We start from the raw sequence: 16,165 nt of genomic DNA on the forward strand, positions 1-16,165 counted from the left end.
TGATCTGAGCCTTAGTGGCCAGACTGTTTCTAGTATTTAGCCTTACAAATCTTGACCTACCATGTCTGCTCACCTTACCTATCCATAGGGACAGTCCAGGGTCTCTTTCCTGCAACAGATGAAGGTTTTCTTAGACATCATCCTTACTCAGAATTCAGTCTCTTAAACTGCAAGAATATGTATAAAGGCACATAGAATTGAGACTTTCGCTAGGGGAAAGGGCAAAAGTGCCTTAGTCGTGTTCTGAAGAGTGAAGGGTGTGTGTTTCCTGGGAGCTGACAGGAGTCTACTGAGACCACCAGCATCTGGTTACTTCCTTCTCAGGATAGATTGGCAAGCTGTCTCATATCATATTCATGGGCAAGCACTAGTACTTGCCTTTCTCAGTGTTCCATGAGATGTCTGATCACTCTGTCCTGCTTTAGAAAAATGTCCTGTTAGGCCTGTTAAGCCAGAATCACCCCCAATTTTTCCTGTTTATTCTCAATAATTTTCCATCTAATACTTCTGCCCCAACCCTACAATTTGGCTATACAGACTCACTTTCCCTTGATATATTCAAATTTGAGTTTACTGTTTTGGTTCATTCAATTACTCTAAAGATGTTCAATATGGAGATTAATCATCAGCCAGTTCTCTGTACTCAAAAAAGTGAGTTTCCAACTACTGACTTTTGCTCTTTTATTTTCATTGATTTCCCCTCACAAAATAACTAACTGCTACCCTACTGAGTAAACAGAGTTTACCACCAAATGGCAACTGCCAATTCAGTTGGTTTTTAGTGAGCAAAATCCAATTGGGTGGAAGACTGTACATATTCAACTGAAAGAGACTGTCTCTTCACTACTTAAACAAAGGATAGGTCTGAAAGACGCTTTGCTTGCTTTTTGTTTTGTTTTTGTTTTTCAAAACATTGTTTCTCTGTGTAACAGTCCTGGCTGTCATGGAACTGGTTTTGTAGACCCGGCTGGCCTCGAACTCACAGAGATCACCTACCTCTGCCTCCCAAGTGCTCTGATTAAAGGTGTGTGCCTCCATGCCCAGTTGTGTTTAGCTTAACTTTAGTCAGGGTTATGTATCTTCTTCTAGATCTTTATCTGCATATCCCAAATACAATTTATAGCAAAGATTCTTTCCAAGTCCATTTAACAAGAACACTTCACCCTTCCTGGCTGATGGCCATCAACATCTAACTAGGCTCCTTATCCATTCTCTTCATGCAGTTGACAGCAGGTTACCCTGACCTGGCTTCAGCAAGGATTCCTTTAAGTCAGTTTTCATGGTATTTCTCACATTCCTGAGTTTCTGAGTTGTTCACTAATTGGGTTTTCACTGGCCCTTTCCTGAACTTTGCCATAATACATTCTGAGTTGAGCTCAGTCTCATTGCAAAATCTTATTGCAGAGGTTCCCTTAACTGTCAGAATGGTCTTTTTTTAAACCACATTTTAATGGCTGTCATTAAAATAAATTTTCACAAACAGTGAACATATCATCTATAGATGATATATCACAAAATTCCATGATATGAAATCAGAAAAGAAAGGTTAATAAACTGTAAATCTATTTCTTCTTCATATTTCTCATTTATGGCTCTGCATAGGTTCAAGAATAGCCTGTTTGGATGCTTACCTTCCTAGACCTGGATGGAGGGGGGAGGACCTTGGACTTTCCACAGGGCAGGGAACCCTGACTGCTTTTTGGTCTGGAGAGGGTGGGGAAGAGGAGTAGGGGGAGGGGGAAAGGAGTGGGGGGAGGGGGGGAATGGGAGGCAGGGAGGAGGTGGAAATTTTTTCAATAAAAAAAAAGAAATTTTCTTTTAGTGGTACTCCATAAATACTATATATTGTATAAGTTTATTGGAACCAAATTATTCTTATTGCAACAAAATATTTGACTGAGACACTTCTGCAAAAGTTTCAAGCTATCATAATGCTCTGTGCCATCATGGTTCCTGAAACAAAGCCAGTAAACCATGAGCTAGAACCTCTGAACCCAGGAACCACGATGAATCTTTTTCCTTGCCACAGATTAGAAAAGAGCAGTTTTGAAACAACAAACCAAAATAATCCCTGGAGCCCTTGGGTATTTGGTTGCAGTGATGACCAACTTGGGTTAGTCCCATCGGGTGACTATCACTAATGCTGCTACCATACATATTCATGATCCGAATATAGTAAATTTTTAAATGTCTACAGTTACTTTATTAATTAAATTCCTTCTCCATTGAGAATTTGAAATTCACCTAGATTTTATCTAGTTATTAAAATGACTTTATGGCATGGGTTTAATGAGGATATGTTACAGATAGAACTGTTTTCATCCTAATACCTTGTAATTAAACCAGTAGGGTTTTTTTTTTATTTATCTTTTTATTGATTCTTTGTGGATTTCACACCACGTATCCTGATTACACTCATTTTTCTATCCCCTCATTTCTACCTTCTGTCCTTGCAGCCTCCATCCCCAAAATAAAATAAAATTTATTTTTTTTAAGTTTATTTATTTGCTATGTATACATGACATTCTGCCTCCATGTATGCCTGCATCAGATCTCAGTACAGATGGTTGTGAGCCACCATGTGGTTGCTGGGAATTGAACTCAGGACCTCTGGAAGAGCAGGCAATGCTCTTAACCACTGAGCCATATCTCCAAAGAAAAAAACAACAAAACAAACAAAAAAGTCTTGGCGTGGAAGCTGTTGTGTGAAATAGCAAGTCACACTGTATACCCTTTAGTCCATGCATCTTAACTTGTAAGTGTTCATTGCAATGCTTATTGGTCTGGTTTGAGGCCACTGGCTTCTGCTATACTCTGAATACTGAACCCTCACTGGGTCTGCTCTTGAATATCCCATTGTTCCCTTGTGTCATAGAGATCCAGTAGCTCTGGATTTGCTGGTCTGGCCTCATCACATGCTCCAACAGTACATAGATTTGGGGGATGTTGGTGTGTGACAAATCATAGACCATGTTCTGGTTCTGGGTCGTAGCTGAATTGGTCAGCCTGCCAACTTTCCTTCACCATAGCTGTCTGGAAGAGCTCTCCAACACAGCCCTGGCTCACTCACTTGATGCAGCAGACAGCAAAGAACAGGGCTAGTTCTATTACAGGTCCAGCCTACCCACACTCACACTATCAGGGCCAGTTCTACTGTTTAGCCCAGTCACCTGGTGAAGACAAAACTAGCTCTTCAATTCTCAAGCCCCCGAGTTTGGCCCTCCTGCGTGTTTTTGGTTGCAAGGGGTGGGTGGTGGGGGCACATTTCCCTTACCCTTGCTGTCCCTGGGCAAATGAGGAAGGGATGCAGCTCCTCTGCTCTCATTCTTAAATACCTGGCTACATGGTCCTGCCAACAGAGTGAGCTCTAGTGTGGTGCACAGGTGACATTTTGTGCCCACTCTGCTATGTGCATAGACTGTAGAGTCATCAAGAGCCACACAGACATCAGGAGCTTGGACTGCAACCTAGGACATTTAGTGTCAAAGTGTTGAGGTCTGTTGGGGCCATGTAAATCTGAGCATCCTATGTTGCCTTTCAGTGCTATGGTGTCCTCTGGGCCTAGATTGCTTCCAGGGGCCTTGTCTGGGTCCAGGACCCTGCCATGGCTGCCATTGTGTTGATGTCCATGATTCCTTTTACCACCAAAGGCAGTGAGGATAGGGCTGAAAAGAGTTGCTGGTTCTTCCTTTTTATTTAAACAGGAAAGGGAAAATGATGTGGGAAGTCCTTCTGTCTATGTGTTGCTTTTATTGGTTAATGAATAAAGAAACAGCTTTAGAACTATATAGGGGAACAGAGATAGGCAGGGAAAACTAAGCAGAATGCTGTGAGAAAAGAGTTAGAGTCAGAGAGAAGCATTGAAGCTCCTCTGAGACAGATGCAAGTCAGAACTTTAGCTGGTAAGCCAAAGCTACATGATGAGACACGGATTAATGGAGATGGGATAAATTAATATGTAAAAGTTATCTAGTTAGAAGTTAGAGTTAATGGGCCAAGCAGTGATTTAATTAATATGGTTTCTGTGTGATTATTTCAGTTCTGGGCAGGTGGGACAAATAAGCAACTCCCTCATCTAACAAATTGGCACCAACATAATGGACTAAATCCATGTTAAACCTGAGAAAGCTAAAAAAGAAATCCTCGACACAAAAGAACAGAGTTAAGCATGGTTTGGTAGCAGCAATTAGTTGGCTGGGCTCTGTTTGCTAGAAGCAAGGCATAGCTCCTTTAAGAGAGGTTTTCTTGATTCAGCCATAGCAGGAAAAAAGCCACACCATTTTGAAATGCCTACTTTCTGGGCCATGCTGTCAGGGCATACTCTGACTTTTTCAGGCAGGAGTTCAGCTACAGAGTATCTGAGTGGGGTTTGTTAGCAGCATGCTGCAGCTTGCTTGATGGCAACTTGGACCAGATGTGTGCATGGAAGTGGGAGGTGTGTGTGACTCTCAGAGGCAGCGAGCAGCTCTGCCATGCTGACCTGTGAAGGGCAAGCATGAAATGCTGTATTTTCCTTAGCAATAACACAGCTTAAATTTTATGAAGTGCTTAGCATTTTAAGTACCATTCCTGGGCACTAAAGAACTACTAATATACAATAAGACATATTCAGATGAAAATGAACTCTAAATGCATCACAGTGTTGGATAAATGTACAAAGGCTTGAGAGGGAGAGAGAGAGAGAAGAAAACGAGTATAGAGAGTTGAAAAATGAATACAGACAGTTAAAAAAAGGAAATGGTTTAAAATAAGTTAAAGTCTTTATACAGAGTAAAGGCAATCATAGATTAAAAGTAGTAAACAAAGAATAAGCCCCCTGAAGATGGAAAATTCACAGAGTCTCTGGATTATGTATATAATTGTGATTTTTTTTGAAGTTTTTGACTGTGAAGGAACTAAGTACTGGGAGAAATTTCATTATATGGACACTAGGCTAAACCAGCATGTATATTATAAAGGTATCTTGACTCTAGAATTTGGGTCTAAGGATATGCTGCTTTGGAAAAGAGGTTCTTTTGTCTCCACAGAGGATAAGAACCTGTAGATTGCTTCCAGACTAATATGGCTTGATTAACCAAGACCCCCTCAAAGGTCACTGTGAATACACTCCCCAAAATACTTTACCCAATAAATACCAGAAAGCAGTTTGGAGAGAAATAACTGTACCTATGTTTCCAAATATTGTCTATAAAGGTTTATTTACATTTAAATGGGGATATGCTATAGAGATGGGTACTTTGCATTGGTTTGGATCTTGCTCTATTGATACAAAGTTAAGGTCAATTCTGTATATGTATATTTCTGTTCTTAATTAAGGTATTGTATTTTTTCAGCTCATTTAAAAATAAGTATAATATATAATTAAGAAATAGAGGTTAATAGATAATCATCTATAATAGTTATACTTGTAGTCATGTTAGTTAGATTTTCTAGATGTACAGAGATGTATTTCAAATACGTATTATTCAAATCTTTCAAAGACTAACAGAATATGGCATTTAAAATGCTTTAAAAACTTAGAACTTTTCATGACAGTGAGACATGTCTGCTCCTGGCAGCACCAGTTACTTCAAGAGGAAGATGGACATTTCTAGAGTTTGCTAGCCATTCGGGCAAGAAACTGTTCTTGCCTGGACTGCTTAACTGGACATGCAGGACCCACAGAGAAATGACTGCTAAACTTGCCTAAAGGTGATGCAATCCTTCAGTGTTCCTGATTCATGAAAGAGTTTGCCAAACATTGTGCAGGACACAGAAGAAAATGACTAATAAACTGCCAATATAGGTGGAACTCTCATTGAAACTTCCTGCTTCATGGAAAAGTCTATTGGATGCTACGGGCCCGTGGGCTGAAGATGGATGCCCCAATGGTACAAAAAACTTTGTGTGATTATGCAGGTAGCAAGATATCTCTGTCAATTCTAGAGTTTTAAAAGTTGCTTACAATGAACTTATTGTTTACTTAGGTAATATTCTATCCTTCTGAAGTCTTTGAGGAATTGAAGAGTAGATAGTAATAATATAGCTTTCCTTAGTTATTATAAGAGATAAAGTAGATATAAATATTGTAGCTGTAATTCTTGCTTGATACCTGTTTTGTTATATTTAATTTTGCTATGTTAAAAGTTAAAATCTTTCTTTTTTATTTAAACAGAAAAGGAGAGATGATGTGGGATTCCTCTCTGTATGCTGTGAATACCATTGGTTAATAAAAGACTACTTTGAGCCCATAGCAGAGAAAGGCTTTAAGAGCTGGGTAGGGTAGATAAAACTGGATGCTGGGAGGAAAAAGGCGGAGTCAGAGAGAAGTCATGGAGCCACTGCCAGAGATACACGTGCTGAAACTTTTCTGGTAGGCCACGACCTTGTGGTGATGCACAGAGTAATGGAGATAGGTTAAATTAATATGTAAGAGTTAGCCAATAAGAAGCTAGAACTAATGGGCCAAACAGTGATTTAAGTAATATAGTTTCTGTTTGATTATTTCAGTTCTGGGTGGCTGGGACAAACAAGCAGCTCCCTTTTTACTATACCCCTCATTGACTGTACCAGTCTGGACAGCAGGCCCTGGTCCTCCTTAGAACAACACAGGAGCTGTCCCTGCTCATGCAGGTTTGGGTGAGCAAACCCTGAAACCCTTTGCTCCTTGTTCCTCCCCCATCAATACAGACCTTAGCTGTGATTGGACCATGGATTTAGACAGAGTTCTTTGTAGCAGCCCTGGCTCAGATGTCACCATGATTCTGGTTAGCAGTGCATGTCACTCAATGGTATGGACCCAACAGTTGAATGACATTTGAACCCCCATATGTCTCCAGGTGTGAGCCCAGATCCTGGGCATCCACTCTTAAACCAACATATGTCTAGTCTTTGATATTTATGTCTTTACTGCAAACTGAGATCCGTTATATTATTTTTGAAAGGCATATATGTTTTTATATGACATCTCTCTTTATTTCACATAGTACAGTTGAATGAGTATATTGATTTTGAAAACAATCACTTAAAGTTAGGTATAAGAGTAATTGGATTTTTAGAGTTAATTCCATCCTAAATTAATTAAAGGTAAAGAAAATGTGAACTATTGAAGTATTTCTGAAGACTACGAGCCATTTTTTATGTTTTCTGTTAAACCATTTTTGTGAAAGATACCAATGCTAGTAGCTACCTTTGAAATCAATGTTATGGCCAGCAAGCTAAGCTTAAGTTTATTTTCTCATTCAAGAATTATGCTTTATATTCATAGTTAAGTGAGTGAAAGAAATTAATTTTAATATTTGAGTATGGCCTTTGGTTAGTACATTTTTATATGATTACTTCACGTGGTAATTAAAGTTCTACTCCTCATTCATATCCCAAATGAACTTTAAGGGTATGTTTTTCATTTTTTTGTAGAATATTCTGTCAAATCTTTCATTTTGATCCACAGTCAAGTGATGCTTCCAGTCTCCAATGGTTCCTAATGGGAGAAGCACAGGATAGCAGCTACATAAGTAGCAGTATCGGGGCGCAATCCACCCAACTCACTCTACTCCTACAACTCACACTGCACATCACTGAGTTTTCAGGAGGGTTATATTGGCTATCTCTCCTCTCATCACAGAAGAAACCTCTGAGTAGCAACATAATAAGTATCACTAGCTACTATCACTGAGTTGTAGCCAATTTTTAAAAAGAAAAAAAAAACACCTTAAAAGTTAAAAAAAATTAGAATTTTAAAAGTACATTTTACTATGTGCCAATTGTTATACTAAGAAAACATTTAGATTTCAAACACAGTATCTTTCACAGTCTTTTGAGGTATAAGCTTTTGGTTCTTTATTTTTAAACAGAAAAAAAATGAGACCCAGAGGTTTTTAGCAAATCAAGTCAAGGCATCACAGAGCTTCAGAGTTGTTATTGTTATGGTTTTACTGAGTAGGAATTTGAAATGATCACTACAGTAATTAAAATGAAAATAGCCATTTAGGGTCCTTAGCTGTCTGAGAGGATGATATTATTATTTGCATTTGGAACATATAATGAGCTATCATGGGTAAGACATTTAGGCTTGCTGAGGAGAGAGATGTAAGAATTGATGTTAAGTGGCAGAAGAGACAAAATAAAAGAGTTCCTGAAAAATATAAAAACCCAGCAATTTTTAAATATATGCTAATTCTCACAGCAATGATAATTTAAAATAATATCAAGTGGAAAATATTCATTCTTACCCATATCTCTGGGCATATAATGAGATCATAATAAGCCTATTGCCTGTTTACTTTATTGAATTCATGTCAGAAATAGTTATTAAGACATCCCTCTAATTTTTATGATAAAAAAATCTCACACATGAGGAAGCAACATTTTAAACTTTGTTTTCAGTATGAACAAACAGTAAGTTTACTTGTTCAATATCCTAGGAAAATAGTAAATAATATTGTTCTTGTCTAAGCAGTTCATCACCATGTTTGTAATCCTAGCTTTCAGGAAGAGGCTGTAGAGGCAGGAGGATTATGAATTTAAGGTAGCTATGGTTGCTCAGACCAAACTGAGAAACACACATTCTCTCTCTCTTAGAAACACACACACACACACACACACACACACACACCCAACAAAACAAAATAAAACCAAAATAAAGCACAAAACAAAAGAAACAACATCAAGAAAACAATAGCACAATATCAATTAGAGTCTTCTAACACATCTATTGCCTAGGACAAGCCTGCTGACACCTTTGAAAAATTGAGTTGTGTTGCCTAAAATGTAGGAAACTCATATTTATTTAGTAAGTGAAATTGTCAATTTTAACTAAAACTATTATAGAGCCTTCAGGTTCTCTGTTTTCTAAAATGCTTGATGCTTCCAAATGTCATTATCACCTGGAAAAATACTTTAGAAACAGATATTATTTCTCCAAAGTACATCAGGAAAACTCAACGTTTTTTTGTGTTTTTGCCTCTACAGACTAGTACATTTCACCTTTGCGGAGGAATGTTCCCTGATCATTTCTTGTCCCAATTTCCTTTTTTATAATATCGTCATAATTTGCTCGTGGGTCAGATTTCATGTTCTGAAATGTAGCTTGTCTCACAACAGCATCCACATCTTCTTTACTCAGTTCTTTCTCCAGAAAACTGCAGATTTTCAGCACTGAGCCCCTGAGGTCCTGAAAATGTCATGGGTTAAGAAGTTACTGACCTTATAATGGGGGTGGGAGTTACAGCGCAGTGTGTAACATGAACAGCTAGAATTTACTTTTGGAATGCAAAGATTGTTCAACACATGAAAACATCATAGAAACAGGGTGTATTAAAACTGAAATTATTATTTATTGTAACGGATACAGAATAAACCGTTAATAAAACACAGCTTTTTTGAGACTCTGTAGTCTAAGCTGGCCTGGAATTCAGAATGAAGTCTATGCTGCTCTCAAAATTAGGCATGGTCTTCCTTTCGTAGTATCCTGTGGGCTGGGGTTAGAGGTAGCAGCTACTACTCCTGTCTCAATATCATCATAAAATAAAATAATCAGCAAATGAGCAGAAGAACTCAGGTATCTCCATTCAAATCACTTGCTTTCAATATTTTTGGCTAGAAACATACTTGGTTGAGAAGAATACGATCATTTTTATCTGATGTCTGCAATCAGTCAGATGTTACTACTTCCATTTAACATTTACTGGGAAATAATAGGCAGATAATTTCGTTAAGAAAAAGAAACATAGCGTCTAAATTATAGGCAAAGAAGTAAAACTTTCTCTGTAAAATGGACGGCAGTATGATCTCATATGTAACACAAAAACTAGGGAAAGCAAAGCATCTGCTAGAACAGTGAGATTTTACAAAGCTGTGAGATATAAATCAAATCAACACACAAGTATTAGTTGAAATTATAAATACAAGTGATGAGAAATGCTAAAGTAAGGTAAAAATACATGAAATTTGAAATGGTAGCATTAAAAACTTAGGAATAAATGGAGAAAATGTTAGTGACAGATCCATTGAAACCAACAAAACATCAATGAAAGAAAAAGAAACAGAAGCAAACAGAACAGCATCTTACAATTATGAATTGGAGGACAATTTTTATTTATTTATTTATTTATTTTATTTTATTTTTTTATTTTTTTTTTTGTGCTAGGATTTCTCTGAAGTTTTGGAGCCTGTCCTGGATCTCGCTCTGTAGACCAGGCTGGCCTTGAACTCACAGAGATACCTCACCTCTGCTTCCTGAGTGCTGGAATTAAAGTGTGCACCACCACTGCCCAGCTGAGGACAGTTATTTTAAAGATGCTATACAAAGTAATCCACAATTTCTATGTAGTCTGTAACAAAATTGCTGGTTTTTTCATTTTTGCAAAAAGAAAAGAAATCTGTGCAAAATTCATATGAAATTTTGACACCTCATAACAGCTAATTCTTCTTTCAACATGTGTGCCTCAAGGACTGCAGTTAGCTCATCAGGTCTGGCAGGAAACCCTTTACCTACTGAACCATCTCTACCCACATAAAGTATTTGAATGTCATGGTGATTCTAACAGTGTGGTTATGACTTGAATACAGAAATGCACCAACAGAACAGACTAGACTTCCCAGGAAATTATTTCTCACTTATAATGGATAAATAATTTTTAATATGGGCTACCAAGGATGTTAAGTGGGAAAGGTCATTCATTTCCACAATTGTTCTTGATAAATCAGATGTCCATAAGCTGAATTCTCACCTTACAATGTATTTCAAACAAATGAAAATTGGCCAAACATAAAAGCAAGGGCCTAAACTATGATGCTCTTAGAGAGAGTTAAAGGGAATGATTTACCACACAGGATTTCACAGTTCTGTTCTGAATATCCCTCCACAGGTATAGAGACATGGAGAATGATTTACATCATGTGGGGTATATCTCTAGAAGTACAGACAGCAAGAAAAAACTTATTAAATTGATTATATTAAATTCAGTAATGCCCTTATAAAAAAGGACAGATTCAATGAAGTGAAAAGTTTACCTATAGAATTGGAGCTTCTAAAGAGTCTATACATTTACTACAAAAAAAAAAACAGAGATGGTTTTACATCTGGGGACCAGATATTTAGGGCCCTGCTAAGATGACTTAAGTATGTTAGTCTCCATCTTTCTGTGTGGTCATTTGAGGAAAAAACTTAGAGTGTTGTGGTTAATAAAATAATAGGATCCTAATGCTAAGTGATTTACACAAATGGCTTTGATGAACAATGACTGACTACAAAACCAAGAACAGAAAGAACATTCTAGAGAATATTGGGAGTTTTCTCTCTCTTTAAAAAATAATGATGTCAATTATAATTATGGGCATGATGTGTGAGTATAGTCAGTAGGTAAATCTTCACCTTTTTTTGTTTACTCACATTTACCATTTTCACTTTTAAAGTCATGGTAGGGAATGATATTTCAAAGAAACTAATTTTGCTCCATTGCTGTGTTTTTAAAAAATAACTCTTAATGTCTCTTCATTACTTTGGGATTACAGAAATAATCATTAGCATGACCCACAGATCTTGCGCAGTCCTGACTCCAGTCTCACATACTAGTTTCTTGTTCCCTACCCAACACCTTTGATGTTCAAGTCCTTTTCTTACTTGGTTTTAAGTACTGTATTGCTTCAAATAATATTACTCTTGTGTTTTGCCTTTACCCATTTTCTTTTTGTGATTTTATATATATCAACTTGTAAATCCTGTGTTACATTTACCCCCAAGAAAAGCCATTATCTTTAGTTATACCAGAAAACTTCGTATGAATGCTGACATTATATTTGGCATTTCTTTAATAACTACACTTACTAGTCTAAAATCTCTAAAAGTTTAAAAATCATAGTGTGTGTGTGTGTGTGTGTGTGTGTGTGCACGCGTGTGCGTGCGTGTATGTATGTGAGCATGCATCGTGATTGCTGTTTGATGGGAGCTTGTGCCATGGTGCATGGGTGGAGCTCAGAAGACAAATTTAAGGAGTTATTTCTGGCCTTCCACCTTTATGTGAGGATTGAATTTGGGTTTTCAGGCACACATTGGAAGGCCCTTTATCCACTTTGCCCTGTCACCAGACAAGATACACTTATGGATTTTTTACTTTGGGTATTTGCTTTTTGACTGTTTGCCTTCCTTGTTAACTCATGGATTCTACAAAAAGATAAGTCCTTGTTTGCTCTTGTTTTGCAGCCTGTCACAGAGAGGACATTCACTTATTTTTCATTAATTAATATGTCAATAAGTACCAGAATTTGGTGAACTTTAATTCTCTTTTCTTTGATTTATAGATACTGTTTAATTGTGAAAAGTCAAAAATTATTCTCCATATTCTCTGAGAGTTGCTCCAGATGAAGCAATTAAAATTTAAAATAATTGCCCACCCTAAAGTGGCTCCCTTAACTAAGAATTGTGGTTCCAAGCTCCCCTATCCACCCTTCCTTTATCCCAATCCTCCTGTTTCCCCAAGTCCCTCCCTCCTTCCCTTCTACCTTTTCTCTCCCCATCTCTTCTTACCCCCATCCCACCCCACTCCCAAGATCCCAATTTTCTCCCCGGCAATTTTGTCTACTTCCCTTAGTCAAGAGGATAACTATATGTTTTTCCTTGGGTTCACCTTCTTACTTAGCTTCTTTAGGTTCATCTATTGTAGACTCTGTGACCCTTGTTTATGGCTAGAAACCAATTATGAGTGAGTACATCCCATGTTCATCTTTTTGGGTCTGGGATACCTCACTCAGGATAGTGTTTTCTATTTCCATCCATTTGCATGCAAAATTCGAGAAGTCATTGTTTTTTACCGCAGCGTAGTACTCTAGTGTGTATATATTCCATACTTTCTTCATCCATTCTTCCATTGAAGTGCATCTAGGTTGTTTCCAGATTCTGGCTATTACAAATAATACTGCTATGAACATAGTTGAACAAATGCTTTTGTCATATGATAGAGCATCTCTTGGGTATATTACCAGGGACAGAGACCCACACTGGAGCACTGGACTGAGCTCCCAAGGTCCCAATGAGGAGCAGAAGGAGGGAGAACATGAGCAAAGATGTCGGGACCACGAGGGGTGCACCCACCCACTGAGACAGTGGAGCTGTTCTACTGGGAGCTCACCAAGGCCAGCTGGACTGTGACCGAAAAAGCATGGGATAAAACTGGACTCTCGAACATGGCGAACAATGAGGGCTGATGAGACGCAAAGGACAATGGCAAGGGGTTTTGATCCTACTTCATGTTCTGGCTTTGTGGGAGCCTAGCCAGTTCGGATGTTCACCTTCCTAGAAATAGACGGAGGGGGGAGGACCTAGGACTTACCACAGGGCAGGGAACCCTGACTGCTCTTTGGACTGGAGAGGGAGGGGGAGAGGAGTGGGGGAAGGGGGAGAAGGGTGGGAGGAGGAGGAGAAGGGTGGGAGGAGGGGGAGGGAAATGGGAGGCTTGGAGGAGGAGGAAACTTGTTTTTTTTCTCCTTTTCTCAATAAAAAAAAGTTAAAAAAAAAGAAAAATAATTTAAAATAATTAAAAAAATTATTTAGAAAAAAACCAGAGAACTTGTCCCATCAGTCAAATTATTGTCTATGGCTCTAATTGTTCACATTTTATAGTAGATACAAGCCTCACTGCTGTTTGCTGGCCTTTAGTGGTGAGCATGGGAAATATAGTAAAGTGGGTTATTATGTCAGTTCTAGCCTCCCTGAGAATATAGCCAAGAGAAATGAAGTCACCATTAAAAACCTTACTGCTATCTAGTGTTACTGCTATACATCTTCAACTACAAGACATGGACTTGGCCTGATGTCCACCAACAGATGAAAGAGTAAAGAATTTATAATATACATCATATACAATAATAATGTAAAATATTTTTCAGACATAAAAATGAAATAAAATTCTGTCATTTGCAGTAAAATGTATGAAATTAAGGACATCAGGTTAAGTTAATAAGCTAGACAATGAGACAAATTTCTTGTGTTCTCTTTAAAAACTTAAAAGTCAACCTTAAACGACTTTTAAGTGTTTTTGTGTTTAGCAGTAATTGGGTAAGGTCTGAGGGGCAAGAAAGGAATGCCAGAATGTGACAAGATAAGATCAATGCATATTCTATTCATGGACAAGAATATAACATCAAATTTCACTAATGAATGTAATTAACATGTGATGATAAAGTTTTTAATTATGGAAGCCATTTGTGCTGTGAAGTTTAGGGGTTACCTTTGATACATAAAAAGGGATCACAAACGATGACTTCAAAGGGAGAAGAGAGCACAGAAGAAGTCCAGTGAACGAGGCAGAGGCTGGACATTAGGAATGATCTCCAACAAAAAGCCCAAAGAAGAATTAAAGTATGAAGATATCTTGGAGAATATGCTTTTAATCAAGAGAAGAGCTGTGTAAAAGAAATCATTTAAAAATACAACTTACCTTCTTCATATCTTCATAGCTCAGGAACATAATATTGAAGTCATGTCTGTGTTCATACCAGCCTCTTATGTGGTCAAACCAATTGTTTTTTACCACTGGGAAGAAAAGTAACAAGTGGGAATGCCAAGCTGTGTATCCATGTAGTGGACAACCAACTCTGAGCCTTTTTTTTCTGGTTTGGAATTTTTAGAAGTAAAATGGAGGGCCTGCGATGGAAATCTAGATCCCTATTTTTAAAATGTTTAATGGTTTGTGGGAATAATTACCTGACATTTATAGAAACCTGTCTATATAATGTTACTAAAGGAATATGAAAGAAATAATAGAGAAATAAAGGGCCTGAGGCTGCAGGTGGCTTTAAGGCACACTGGTTCTTTTTCCTTCTTCTCCACAGAGGGCACAAGTCTCTGTTTTCTCCTCTTGTTTACTGTCAGCAACCGTCAGAATCTATCATCTTACAAACCAGCGAAATTCTGATTCCACGTGTGTTGTGCTGTGGGATAATGCTCTTGTACCCTGTAAAGATTTGTCACTTGTATTGGTTTAATAAAATGTTGATTGGCCAGTATCCAGGCAGGAAGTATAGGGGGAGTGCCCACACTAGGAGAATTCTGGGAAGAGGAAAGGCAGAGACAGTGGTCATCCAGAGAAAGCAAAATGAAAATGCTGCACTGAGAAAAGATACCAAGTCAAGTAGTTAAATATATAGAAGAATTATGGGTCAATTTAAGTTGTAATAGCTAGTTAATAATAAGCCTGATCTAATAGGCCAAGTGGTTTATGTAATTAATATAAACCTCTGTATTTTTTTGGGGGACTGAATGGACTATGGGACCATGTGGGACAGAAACTTCTGTCTACAGTGTTGAGCCTCTTTCCTTAATTAATCCACCTATGCAGTAGAATGAACAATTCCACTGTTGCGGTATAAGCCAAACACAGGCTCATGCAAAACATTCAACCACCCTCAGCATTTTCTCTGACAGAATGGATTATTCTACCTTTGCACTAGTTGAAAGTAATTGATAGAATATCTGTAAACCAAAATAATTTTTACATGATATGCCTTTGTAATCCTGGCAATCCTCAAATGGTGCATAAAGATAGAAAACCCAGTTGATAGCATACAGAGTTGACATACCATTGTCACTAGATATTAGTTCTTTTTGTTTTGTTTTTTGTTTGTCTGATATTGATTTTTCTTGTCTTTTATTTTGTTGTTGTTGTCGTTCTTTTAAAAAAGAAGTGCCTGGGTCCATTTCTTTAAGTTATGTTCTGTAAGTCTGAGAATTTGGCTTACTGTTACCTTTCGTGTGATTCATTTGATTCTGGGTTGATTAATTAATGCTTACCTTTTCCATGTAGAAATGTTTGCATAAATGTTTCTATAGTGTTTGAGGCTTCAATTATAACTATCCAATTTGAAAAATGAAAGTAGGAGGTCAAAACATCTTTAGGATTTCTGTAGATATAAAGAATCTGTAGATAGAATTATGGAATTATTTCTTTAAGCAAATCTTGGTTATGCTTATAAGTTTTTTAATACAATTTTATAATATTTGCTTCTGACAATAGTGTAATTATTTATTCTAGTCTTTGAACTGTACAAAGTCAAGTGGTTATTATTTATATTTTGGTGTTCCAGAGAATACTGTAATAAACAACCTTTCTCTATGGCATTTCATGTTTAAGAATGTAGCTCAAAAGGAGATCAAGATCATAATTGGTACACCCACTAAAACAGTCTACCT

At 37.5% G+C, this 16,165-nt stretch overlaps 1 protein-coding gene across 5 annotated transcripts in view; it reads right to left on the bottom strand.

The window, feature by feature from the left end:
- Positions 1–6,910: 6,910 nt before the first annotated feature.
- The window catches only part of LOC121449734 (amine sulfotransferase-like), a 53,864-nt gene continuing 44,609 nt past the window's right edge, over positions 6,911–16,165 (bottom strand). For all 5 annotated transcript variants that reach the window (XM_041654391.1, XM_041654392.1, XM_041654393.1 and 2 more), the window contains 4 exons: positions 15,767–15,893; positions 14,415–14,509; positions 8,965–9,151; positions 6,911–7,459 (listed from right to left, as the gene is read on the bottom strand). In XM_041654391.1, the coding sequence (XP_041510325.1) occupies positions 7,338–7,459; positions 8,965–9,151; positions 14,415–14,509; positions 15,767–15,893 (531 nt within the window). In that variant the 3' untranslated portion in view covers positions 6,911–7,337. The remainder of the gene's footprint in view (positions 7,460–8,964; positions 9,152–14,414; positions 14,510–15,766; positions 15,894–16,165) is intronic.

This window comes from Microtus oregoni, unplaced genomic scaffold, assembly GCF_018167655.1.
Source record: "Microtus oregoni isolate MIOR12 unplaced genomic scaffold, Mior012 000006F_ref0000085, whole genome shotgun sequence".
Lineage (NCBI taxonomy): Eukaryota > Metazoa > Chordata > Mammalia > Rodentia > Cricetidae > Microtus > Microtus oregoni.